At 57.2% G+C, this 11,926-nt stretch overlaps 4 protein-coding genes across 4 annotated transcripts; 1 reads left to right on the top strand and 3 right to left on the bottom strand.

The window, feature by feature from the left end:
• Positions 1-620: 620 nt before the first annotated feature.
• IE81DRAFT_322599 (hypothetical protein) lies at positions 621-3,303 on the bottom strand. Its single transcript, XM_025513684.1, has 4 exons — positions 2,965-3,303; positions 2,565-2,878; positions 1,483-2,484; positions 621-1,411 (listed from the first exon to the last, which is right to left on the bottom strand). Exons 1-4 carry the CDS (start codon positions 2,996-2,998, stop codon positions 845-847), a joined length of 1,917 nt encoding a protein of 638 aa, XP_025370459.1. The 5' UTR covers positions 2,999-3,303; the 3' UTR covers positions 621-844.
• Positions 3,304-3,757: 454 nt separating this feature from the next.
• IE81DRAFT_94543 (hypothetical protein) lies at positions 3,758-4,565 on the bottom strand. Its single transcript, XM_025517771.1, has one exon. It carries the CDS (start codon positions 4,462-4,464, stop codon positions 3,994-3,996), a length of 471 nt encoding a protein of 156 aa, XP_025370458.1. The 5' UTR covers positions 4,465-4,565; the 3' UTR covers positions 3,758-3,993.
• Positions 4,566-7,336: 2,771 nt separating this feature from the next.
• IE81DRAFT_94470 (hypothetical protein) lies at positions 7,337-9,201 on the top strand. The gene is made up of 5 exons (XM_025517769.1): positions 7,337-7,652; positions 7,742-8,047; positions 8,113-8,168; positions 8,241-8,740; positions 8,838-9,201. The coding sequence occupies exons 1-5, from the start codon at positions 7,515-7,517 to the stop codon at positions 9,104-9,106; spliced, it is 1,269 nt and encodes a 422-aa protein (XP_025370457.1). The 5' UTR covers positions 7,337-7,514; the 3' UTR covers positions 9,107-9,201.
• Positions 9,039-11,596, bottom strand: IE81DRAFT_94476 (hypothetical protein). The gene is made up of 3 exons (XM_025517770.1): positions 10,396-11,596; positions 9,993-10,303; positions 9,039-9,915 (listed from the first exon to the last, which is right to left on the bottom strand). Exons 1-3 carry the CDS (start codon positions 11,508-11,510, stop codon positions 9,296-9,298), a joined length of 2,046 nt encoding a protein of 681 aa, XP_025370456.1. The 5' UTR covers positions 11,511-11,596; the 3' UTR covers positions 9,039-9,295.
• Positions 11,597-11,926: the final 330 nt, after the last annotated feature.

Genomic DNA, 11,926 nt, shown 5'->3' with positions numbered 1-11,926 from the left:
CGGGCGCGCAAAGGGATTCAGCTGGTGAGAACGAGAGAGCGGCGAAGGATGATGAGAGGAATTCAGAGCGCTCGCTTGTGCAATTACATGCGGCAGTGGCAACTCACGATCGCGAATACTGCGGAGTCGAAATGGATTCTCCGGTCGGCAAGTGAATCTCTTTGACGCTTGCACTTGGATCGCCAACGGCAAGGCAGCACGTCAGGTGATCACCGCGATGATGGACTTGAACGCAAGCGTGCCTTCCCTTCTTGATTATCCAAGATCACCAAGGTCGTGTGCGACGTGGGCTGATGGCACGATCGCCGTACTGCAGGGCAAGCATAGTAGGCACGAGGTGGGCTTCACTCGAAGTGCGCTCGCACCCATTCAAGAGCCGGGTCAGTTGTGAGTGCGTGCTCGTGCCGTTCACGTGCGCGTCGCACCGCCTGATTCATGGCACGTTCTCGAGAGGGGCATATAGGCGCCGTGCGTTCGGACCCTGAACCTTGGGCTAGTAGAATCACAAAGTCACGCCTGAAGATCATTCTCGAGCAACGGCTCAGAAACTGTCGGCTTCAAATTCTCGGATGATCGTTCCGCTCGTCATCATGACAGCTGACCACCAAGCCGAAAAGGGTCGTGATGCTCATCAATTCCTGCTGATGTATAGGCGATACCAAGCACGTTCCCCAAGACATATGTACGAAAACAAAAGGAAGGGGAGAAGACAAATGAGGGGAGTTGCGCTTCAAGAGATCGTGAAAGTGCATGGTCACGCCACGCGCTCTTGTGACGATAGGACTTGTCACAGTCGGAAGACGACCAGCTGTCGCCGAGGGGAGCATTCGCGTAGGCGGCCGGCTCAGCCTTGCTTGTGTCGGGCCATAAGCGGGTCCTGCCTGTCGCCAGATTTGAGCAAGCTGCGCTCTGGTCTGTAATAGCGGTCCATGCCATGCTCATCGACACTGATGCGGCCGATCTCGATGGATTGACGAATAGTCCTTGCGGTGTCCATGCTTGCCCTTGAACCTCGAATATCTGAGCTGACTCGAACTTCTGCCTCGGCTACAAACGGTGTGGCGATAACGACGGTGGACTTGCTCTTGCCACTGACGGTGTATGTGAGTTTGTTGGTGTGCAAATGGCAGAGCTGAGCATACAGCATGGGCGCCACGCCGTAAAGAATAGCCGCTGGGAAGGCCAAGAAGTCCAGGAATCCTCTTGGCCACTTGCGAGCAAAGGTCTGCCCTGGACGAGTTCCGAGGTACCGAGCAGGAACTGGTCCCTGGGATCCACGCTCTCGCCACGCGCGGATCACTTGCTCTGATTCGAGCCAGCGAGTCTGCGAAGCAGCACGGTGATAGTAATCGTGGGCGAGCAACACGAAAATGGTCGCGATGACACCAAACACGGTGAGCAGACGCGCAGCCTGTCGGAGAGAGGGCGCCATCGTGTAAGCAGCGCCTTTGTGGCTCGAGTCGTTGGCACAAGAGCACTTACTCTGATACTGCACATCACGATGTCAGGCAAGAGCCAAGCTGGATGAAGGCCGGGAGCCGTGCCTTCTGGGATAGGCATGTCCGCAGAGAAAGGCGATTCGAAGATAGCCTGCGCGCATTTCTGCCAGGTGCACTGTCTTCCAGGAAGCTCACTGAATCCCACGTGCCCGTTGCGGTAGACGACGGTGGGATAGAAGGTAAGGATCTGCATGCTCAGGAAGATCGCAGCGATCATAATGTGTGCCTCAAAGATGCGGAAGAACATCGCAAAAAAGGGTCTGATGCGCAGGGGAGGGTCCCAAACCTCGGCGTTATCGTCATCGTCTGCGGCGCGAGCACTGTCTGATGCGAGAAGTTTGCCTAGCTCCAGATCTTCGCTATCGCCGACAATGCTGCTATCAGAGCCCCGCCTGCTGAAGCTCTCTGCCGTGCTCACATCCAGTCGTTCCCCATACTTGCTCAGTGTCCTGTAGTGTGTCTGAGTCACCTTGTGAACCGTGTCCTCAGACTCGGCATCACCATCATCATCGAAGCGAGCGAATTTCTTGGCAGGACGCGGCAGAGACATCGCATCGTAGCTTTCCACCAACGTGGAGTCCGTAGTCGCCGTTGTGCTTGGCGAAGGAAATCGCTGAGGATCTTCGACTTGCAGCGTGTTGTTCACAAAGTATTGAGGTGGCTTGAGACGATCACCATTGATCGTCACGTCGTCGTCTTCAGCGCCCTCGTCAGAGTCTTGGGTCATCAGAGCGATGTATCCAGTCTTGCGCTGACCTGGGCCGAAAGAGCCCGTCAACGCACGATGGAAAGCGTAGCCGAAATCCAAAGAGCCCCACAGGTGTCGGACAGCTTGCGACCATCGAGCGTGCATGTCGTTGAGATACGACAGCACGCTGCTGTGGGAGGGAGAGCCGACCACATTGGTCTGGGAAGCTGGGGAATAGATGGTTTGTGCAAAGACGCTTCCACGCGTGTCAAAAGTGGCTTTCACAGCGAAATGGAACTGCCGTCCAAAAAGCGCGAGGTCAGCTGCTGCAAGCATCACGAATCTAGGACAGGTCTGCCTCTTTGATAGTCGCTCACGTCTTCGCCCACAGCTTCCGGTCCGCTGTCCCAGAAGTCGCAATGCTTGACCAGCTCCATGGTTGCGGCGTAAGCGCTGGTTGGGGCTTTGAAGCTGCTGCTTGGGTAGATCTGTCCAATACCAGCGCAGCTCCACATGATGTCCGCGATCCGCGTGGTGGCTGGCACTTCAGCACCATTTCGATCGAACAAAGTCGGAGGCACGTAGTACGTTCTGCGTCGCTTGTCGTGAGGAGCAAGGGCATAGTATGCAGAGATGGAGAGGAAGAAGTCCGAGGCAAAGGCAGTGTCTGCATCCATCACCGTCACAACAGCTGGCCATCACGAACGGAGGAGAGCGATCAGAATGCATTAGCAAATGCTCCCTGCTTGTCTGCCCAGGCACCACAATTCCACTCACTGCGGCTATGATCAATGGGTACGGAGCGAGCCATGTGCCTTGCAGCCCAGTTGACATTCGAACTGTTGGCGCGAGATGGGCACGGTCAGATGGCACATTTTTGCACGCGCAGAGCATGGCCGAGGCGAGCCGGCCAGCCTAAGCGAACACTGATCCGCCTGTCTGCCTGACACCTGCAAGCAACGAGCTTCATCCATCCACTCGTAACTCAAACTTCAGCTCGAGATTTGATTCGTCACTGTTGCCCCCGTCTCACAGAAGAACCCCTCGAAATCCGAAAGATTGCGAGTCTCACAACACTCGTGACTGCTGTGAATCGGGTATGGATGGAAGTGCGTGCTATGGCTGACTTGTGCGTCCGCTCGCTTATCAACAGCTGAGGCGATCGATGAAGCAGCAGCTGCTGTGACAGCAGCAGCAGAAAGACGCGTCCTGGCCGGAAACGTGACGCCGCGGGCCGGAAGAACGCAGCCGTTCATGCGCCGCGCAGCATCAGCAACATCCATCAGCACAGCGTGCTGCATGAAACCCCCCGCGATTCGTTCGTTATTGCTCATGAAGCCAGATCTTTCCAACGCGGAGTGAGAGCTCTGGTGCGCCTCGTTCCCTCTGCCATCATGCCCGCCCAATCAAGCGACTAGGCCGCCCCTGCCTTCGCTCGACCAGGCTGCTCGGCGAGCAGGAAGTCTACGAAATAAATCGCATGCGTTGGCACACGTTCTTACGTCCACCCACCATCCTTCGCATGTCGCAAGCCAAGAAGAGGCGTAGCAGGGGCACCAGGAAGAGGCAGACATATCCGGCAACACTCACGCTTTTCCCGCACTCTCGCCCAGGATGTTGCCGGGGTGCAGAGAGAAGGCGGCGGTGGCAAAAGCGCGATTGAGTCGGTACTGACTCAGAAGCTTGTTTGCCTTTGCGGCTGCGCCAGCCTCGCGCTCTTCCATGCCCAAGCAGACGTGGTAGCAGGCTGAAGCCATGGGGTGGGAGGCGAGCACATCAAGTGTCTGATAAAAGGCAATCACTCTGTCAGGTCCCCTGATTTTTGCAGGTGTTCCTTTGCGCGCCTCGCGATGAAGACAGCTCACTCACCTCTCTCAGAGTCTCTACGGTCTCCTTGTAGGCCGGAAGGATGATGATGTGCTGCACATCGTCGATTTCGAGCACATGATCGCCAGAGCCATTCTTGTCGAGCTTTTGGCGCTCATCGGCGTGGTATTGACGCCAATCTCTACGAGAATGCCGGAGTACACCCCTCCAGCCGCACCAGACTCCCCAAGCAGTGCGACTTTGGCAAATGACAAAGACGACGTGAATCAGGACGATGAGGAGAGCAATGAGGTGCGGAGCGAAGATGGGGCCAAGGGCAGCAAGCAAGACGATGCAGCAGTGCACGCTAAATGGCGTCCTCTGGAGAATCCAAGAGAGTGTCAAGGACACCGCATAGGCAACTCGCTGCCAGCCAGAGAGCCGCCGTTGCGGCTCGAAGGAGATTGCCATATCGAGCGACGCCGCCAAGAAGAGTGGAGCACTTTACAGTGATGGACGGTAGCAAGTTCTGAGGGGACAGCGTCGTCCTGAGGCAGATCTGCTGACTGATGACGAGATGAGGGGAGGTTTCGAATGGCGCGCTAGACCCGCTTGAGCGCTTCGCTCTTCAGTCGGACAGTCGAGGGGCTGGGAGGATCATGGATGAGGGAGGTCAAGGTGGGTCGTGTGACAAGAGGCAGTTCGATGCGAGGGGAGGGTATTGACGGCGGCAAGTACGATCGGTTGCAAGGACTGCGCCGCGACCCTTCGAGGTGAGGAAAGCTTCTAACCAGTGAGAAATCGGAGTCAATCTCAACCTATGTCGAGGCGCACGAACATGGAAAGCATCGCTTCCAGGTTGGTAGAAAGCCTCTCTGCACCCATCAGATCCTGATTCAGCGCAGTCCAAGTGCTTCATGGTCAAATTGGAGAACAGCACACATTAGCACGCGGTACCGCGACGCCGTGGGGACTGGCGACGGCGAGAGCAACACAGTCACTGACCAGACCAGCAATATTCACAGCCCGTCCATCGCCGGCCCTTGTGCTTGTCCATTCAAAAAACGCTAAAAGGAGCTGATGCTCTATCTGCTCATACTCACAAGCCTCGCTGCCCCAGATAGTGCGAACGTCAGTGTCTCATTTCTGCTGGTCCCGCATGGAACGGAGAAAGACCCAGGGGGGAGGTCGTCGGGAGAGCGTGTAGTACGCACGGGCAGAGTAGACGACGAGACGCACGTCAAATGGCGAGCTGTTGGCTGAAAGGCGAACGTCCAGATGGGAAGAGCAGGATCGTCCGTCGCCACGAAGGCCATGACTCTCTTTCAACAGGGATCTGGCAGGCAAAGTGTTGGCGCGACGGACCAAGCTAAGGACGCCCATCGAACGTGCGCCCACGACGAGGGCGCGTGGTCCAGAGCTCGCCACAATTCGCAAATGCCCCAGGTACGACTCGAGCTCAGCGCCAATGTGGCAGAGGACTTGCACGCGATCCTCGATGACCATTCACTTGGTCGCCGCCGTCGAGCCGTGAAATCAGCCCGGGCCAATGTGCATTGTGGCATTCCGGCATGGAAGGGAGAAGGATGCATGCGAGCATGCAGCAGCATGGAAGTTGTGAGGTCCATTGCCAAATATGGAGACATTAGTGCGTCACAGTGGCTTCTAGGTAGCGAGCCACGGATCTCGCAAGCATGCGGGCAATCGCCATTCGTGATTGACGCTTCGAACGATTTGCGCACGTTTTTGTCTATTCGCAGCGCGTTCCCTCTGCGCAGCACAGCGTGAGCGTCGCCAAAACTTTCCGCGCCTCAGTAGCCCCCCCTCCTCAACCCGCCCGAATGAGATGTACACGAGGCGTGTCTTGGCAAAATTTTGCAGGGCTTGCAAAGATTCAGGGAATGGCGACTTGGCTGCAAAGGATCCATCTTGTGCTCGAGCTTGATCGCTAGCAAGGCCGTCTCCCCCGCGCTCGTTACCTTCGACAGCGCCTCGCTGCCATAGACTCACGCGCGAAGACCAGCGGCGCGTCTCTCAACCGCGGACCGGTCGGCAGGGCGGAGTTGGCTGAACGGCGGACGTGCCCCTCGCGCCCCGCCCTTGCCGGCCAGAAGACGCTCAAATTAGATCGCACGCCGTACCTGCCCACGCAGCGAGCAACTTTGCCTCAGATCTACGATATTCCTGCGTGCTTCGTCTGCTTCGCGGGAGCGACAGGCAAGATCGGCTTACTCGCTTGGGCAAAGGGCACGCTGATGGCTTGCTTGTTGCAATTTGCGCTTTCAGGCGCCTCCGACTTCAAAGAGCGACCTGCCGATCTGCCGGACAGAGGCCTGAGCTGGCGTCGGCGGCGGAGTCAATAATGCACTTCGAATGCGTCTTCTCATGAGAGGCGGACTCGAACTACAGGCAGCAAGCAGCAGCTGAAATTTGATCTGCAAACAGGAAGATCTCACGAGCATAGCCTTGTGGGTAGCCTTATCAGCCAGCGTGCACATTCACATTCATTTGGTGATCCTATTGTCTAGTGCGAGCGATCGAACGACACTGCAATGAGGACTGCACATGCTCGTCGAGGAGCGTGTGTTGGAGGTCGCCTACAGCTGCTACTGTTGTATACGGTAGTAGTCAGTAGCGTTCTGCACAATGCGAAGGAACGTGCAACGTGGCCTATGAACGATGAGGGACGCTCATGGCACGAGTGGGGCGAGTCTGTCCTCATCATTCGCATGCCTCAAGTCTCAAGCTCGATGTGGCCCGCCAAATCGGGCTTCAAATGAACGAGCAACGCACACTTTCTCCGACTTGTGACTTTGGTGAACACGTTCGCACCTTTTGCCTCAGAAGACCGACCGTGCATGCACTTATCTAGCCCGACAATTTCAAGGATATTGAATCTTGAATCTTGAATCTTGAATCTTGAATCTTGAATCCCAGCCCATTAATTGCAGCCGCATTTGGCATGCATTCACGTGTTTACACTCGGGGCCGCGGCGCGCACCTACATGCCAGATCGGTCGCAGGCAGGCTTGTCGGGAATTTGCGTGCGGGCCAACATACACGCGCGCTCTCTCGAGTCTCGAAATCTGGCTCGTGCGTCAAACAAAGTGGAAAGCTTCGCGCTTCATCATTCAAGATTGCAGCGCAGTCATCGCGCGCACGCTTGACGTTCCACACGTCAGCATGACGCGTGCGGGGGAAGCGAGCTCGAGCCGCTCCACCTTGCGAGCGCAGGTGTCTGTCTCCTCACCTGTCACGTGCAATCGAAATTTGGCTCGACTCGCCAAAGTCTCGAGTCAAACGTTTGAGTGTACAAGGTTTCGCGTCGTGATCTATCGCTCAAGAATTCCTGATTCACATTCATGACCCAGGCTGCGACAAGAATCGTGGCCATGCCTCCATGGCGAGCCCGTGCAACGAGACGAGAAGCAGCAGCCAGACTCGTATCTGCGATCGAAAGACGTGCATCCGGCAGAGGCTGATGAGAGCATTCGGACGTATCGAAAGGTCAACTCGCGGACATGGCAAAGCAGGATGCGAGCCATGACGAAGCTTCACATCAAGCGAATGCAGCGGAACCCGTGTTGTCAAGTCCTCCAAACGACTTGATTGTACTGCAGCAAGGCTTCGCAAGACCCGTGACAAATGCTGACGACGAGGTGAGCACATCTTCCACAGCTCATGATCAAGCTCTCTTTGCCGTGCAGTCCGGACGCTGTAGCCTTGTGAGCCCCTGTCTCCTCTTCAGACCTTTCTGCTCTACTCTTTATCCCATCCTGAGGACGGACGAGCCGGGTTAGGCTTCGTCAATGCTTCCTCCGACACCTTGCGAGTCACAGTGCCTTTGCGACGTGCGGACGGACACCCGGAGGTTGCCGTCGAGTGCATCGACGAGGAGGTGCACATGCACATGATGAGCGCTAAACACAAGTCTCGAAGCAGGAGTAAAGGAGAAGCATCGAGCGCTCGGTCTCGGAAAGCACGCACAAGTAGCAAGGACCAGACGCCTTCCCTTGCAGAGGTGGACCAGGTAGTTGTGACCATTCGCCAGAATGTGAGCCTTGACATAAATCTCCTCTGAACTTACCGAGCTGACGGTCACCAGGCGGTCGTCTCCAGACCACCTCGCTGCGCTCCACTGTTGGCGATACGGGAAGCGTTGTTTGGCGATCGAGGTGAGACGTGCCAAATCAATCATAGTGATGCTGATAGCGATGCTCAAGTCTGCTGCGTCGATCTCTACCCAGCCTTGCTCTTGCCGCTTTGATGCTTCGACAGCTGTCCCCAAGCAGCGAAACATCCGCATCAGCACCACCGCTATTACAACCTCAGTCTTTTCAGATCGCAAGAATTCTAGAGCTTGGAGCGGGCACCGGTGTGCTCCCCTTGCTTCTACTTGCGCATCCGAATATTGCTGCGCCCAACGCCGGCACAACCTGGATAGCGACGGATCAAGCGGCTATGATGCCACTGCTGCGTCGAAATCTCGATGCGCATCACCTCGCCCAATCCAAAGAGCCAAAAGCGTCCACCAGCTTCAATAAATCTGCAGGCGTACGCCTCGGTAGTGCCGAGCTGGATTGGCTGGAAGCGCAACAAGCTTGGGAGAGCGGAGTGGAGAGCAGAAGACAGAGGTTTCGAAGCGCCGTTCTGTCCGACTTTGTGGGGAGGAGCACTTGCCATGTAGACAAGGAAGCGCAAGGTGTCGAAGACGATGCGTGGCCGGATCTCATCCTGGCCTCGGACTGTAAGTCACAGCTCGCTGGTCAGCCAGCGTGGCGCCTTTGAGCTCCTGAGCTCAATTAGCGTAATTCGTTCTTCGTTCTGCCCCGCCTCTGGAACAGGTATATACAATCCATCGCTGTTTGCGGCTCTTCTCGCAACGATTGATCTGTTCTGCGCGCCAAACCGCACGCTGGCCCTAATCGTCTGCGAGCTTCGCTCAGCCGAGACTGTTCAGCTGTGGCTTTCCAATTGGTTGGCGCGAGGCTCGTCCGGGGGGCGAGCGCCTAACACGAACGGCAAGTGGTGCATCTGCAGCCTCGAGAAGGAGATGCTTGGACACATGCTGGGCAAAGGTAATGCCGCGTGGGTCGCATGGCGCACCAGGTAGCGACACCAGACAGCTTGGCGAAGTTCCCCCAAACGATGGCTTGCACAGGAGACATTTTACAGAGTGAATTGCTTGCCAGACTCGCATCCGTAGTGGAAGTATACACGTGTAGAAATTCGATACCCGATCAAGAAAGTATGCATGAAAGCAGGGAGAAGTCATGTGCCGCGAGAAGAGGCAAGCTAGCGCTCATTTGCGACGACGTTTGCCACCGGCAGTCTTGCGTAGTGAGATGAGGTCGCTCTCGACCTCCCAGTCCTTGGCGGCAGTAAGCTGAGCGACGCTCTTTCCAGCGTCCCACCTGAGTCGACCGTTAGAGACCGCAGCTGCGGCCACGGCGGCGGCTGCTGCCGCCGCTCTGGATTCTCTGTCATCGTCGTCTTCCTGGGTCGTTCCATCTGCCGAAGCCGCGGCTGCAGCTGCAGCAGCATTCGCGGCGCCTCCTGCCCCACCTTTGGCGCCCTTCTTTCCTTTGCCTGCGACCTTGGCAGCGAGTGCAGCACGCATTCCAGACATGTACGAGCTGTCCGCCATACCTCCGCCAGCTATGGCTGCGCCCGTGGCTTGGTCCATCACGCTGCTGGCGGGCAAGCCAGCAAAGAGGGAGCCGAGACCGCCAAGAGCCGACGCTCCGCCAGCTAGTCCGAGCTCCGCCCCGCCTTCGCCCAGCAACAGGCCCAAGCCCGTATTGACGTCCCCTCCACCTGCATTCTTCTCCTCGTCTCCCCGCCGCGATGGCGGATTAGCGCCCGGCTTGGCTCGCAGCTTGCGCGTCGCATGTGGCCGAGCTGCAGCGTCCATAAAGAGATCTGGTAGGTACAGGTGGCAGGGTCAGCACCTTAAAAGACTGACGCGTCACCGTACTTTGACCCAAAGTAGCACTCACCAGCTGCACCGTCCCCGCTCTCCTTTTCTTCTCTCAGCCTTCGCCGCCGCTCTTCTGTGGCAGCCAACAATCGATCTCGGACGTTCTTTCGCGCTATCCTAGCTTCGTCTTCTGCCCGGGCCCTTTCGCTCTCATACGCTGAGCGAGCAGATTCGACTTGATAAGCGTGCAGCAGAGCTCCTCGCTGTAACGACGCATCTCGCTCTATGAGAAGCGAGTGAGCGGGCAAAACGTAGGCTCGCGAGAGCTGAGGTGACAGCAGCAATGTATTGGACTGGGCAATGAATGATCGTGACAGATCTTCAAAGATACTGCAGGTGGAAACGGACGGACGCAAATGTCAGCACTTTCGAGATGGCAGAAGAAGACCGACAAGCCCGTGCGAGGCATCGCGTGAACTCACACATCCCTGGCTTCGAGCGCTTGCCAATGAGCGTTGTGGACACGCTCGATGACTTCCCTTCTCTTCTTGTCCTTTTTGCTCTCGGCTGGGCCTGACAAGACGTGCCCATCCTCGTCGACCAGACCGACATTGCCCGCAAGCGTGCCTTCCGCGAGCGCGGCTTTGCCGGGAGCAGGGCCTAAAGGCATGGTGTCTGTCGTCTCCTTCGCAGCAGCAGCAGCAGCCGCTTGCGCCGAAGCCTTGCTGGCCGAATTGTTCGTCTTGCTGCGCTTGTTCGATCGGCCATCCTTCTTCTTGGTAGAGGAAGGGGCTGCAGGGGAGGTGGAGGCATTCATCTGCCTCGGGGGAGCCACCGAGCTGTAGTGCGGTTGAGCGTAATGCGGGTGACCGGGTGCTCTGGGATCCTGCATCGTGTTTACAGCGTGATGCGGTGGCAGATCGTAATGCGCAGATCCATTGACGCCTCCTCCGGCGTACGGGTAAGCGTGAGGGGGATGCGGACCAAGGTGGGCGTTGGCTCCTACATTGACATTGGGAGATGGTTGAATCGAGCCGCCATAATGCATAGGTCCATGCGAAGGAGCATCCGAGTGCACGTGTCGTCCATTCGGCCGGCCCTTGTGGGGTTGTTGGACCATGGATGCGGGTGGTGGCCCACTAACAAAACCTAAAGTACCATGATGACCAGCTGGTAGAGGTGGAGGCCCACCATGAGCAACCTCACCTCCGTGCATGCCGTGTGGCATGCCATGGTCGTGGGGAGGAAGATGGGCATTGCGCTGCTGTGGTGTGTGTCCCGCCAAATGAGCTGGTCTGGTCGCTGGTGAAGGTTGTGCGGCCTGTGGTGGTGGTGGATGGCTAGCTGAGCCATACGGCACCTGATGGGCAGAGCGGTGCTGTTGCGAGGAGTTTGGGTGGTGCGGTGGCTGGTGATGTTGCATTTGCTGCTGCTGCATCTGCGGGTGGTAGCCGTAAGAGCCGGGTGGGTATGCGTTGGGTCCATGTTGTGCCGAGCCTCCTACTGCGCTCGTCGATGGCAGCGGACCTGGCCTGAAGGGGACATCTGGACGAGCAGCGTAGGCGGTGCTGGAGCCGCCGGCATGGTAGGCTGGCATGGGAGAAGCGACCGCTGTGCGCTTGCGGTGGATCGCGTGCTGGCTGCCAAGCCGCCGTCCTCGGATGATGATGTGTGACCGATTTAGCAGGAGGCGTTCCTGGTCGAATGGGGCTTGAAATGCGTGAAGCAGAGTTGACGTCTCACACCGAGCTGCAGAGGCTCTCGAATGCCTAATTTGTGGAATTTGAGATGCAGCAAGCAAGTGAATTCAGAAAAGGGCAAGCCCAGTCGACTGTTTGAATGAATCTTTGCGCTGTCGTGTGGTAGGCCGGAAGGAAGCGAGTCAGGGGGCGAAGGTCGGATGTCCTTGCCAAGCTTGCAAGATCGAAGTGATGAGGAGGAGAAAAGGTGATGACGAGGTGATCGATGCTGCAAAGACTGTCTGTCTGTCGGTCGTGCTTGCTGCCAGCTGCC

Source organism: Ceraceosorus guamensis (assembly GCF_003144195.1).
Source record: "Ceraceosorus guamensis strain MCA 4658 unplaced genomic scaffold IE81scaffold_21, whole genome shotgun sequence".
Taxonomy (NCBI): domain Eukaryota; kingdom Fungi; phylum Basidiomycota; class Exobasidiomycetes; order Ceraceosorales; family Ceraceosoraceae; genus Ceraceosorus; species Ceraceosorus guamensis.
Note: the sequence above shows the minus strand (reverse complement) of the source record. Positions and strands in the feature narration are given on the sequence as shown.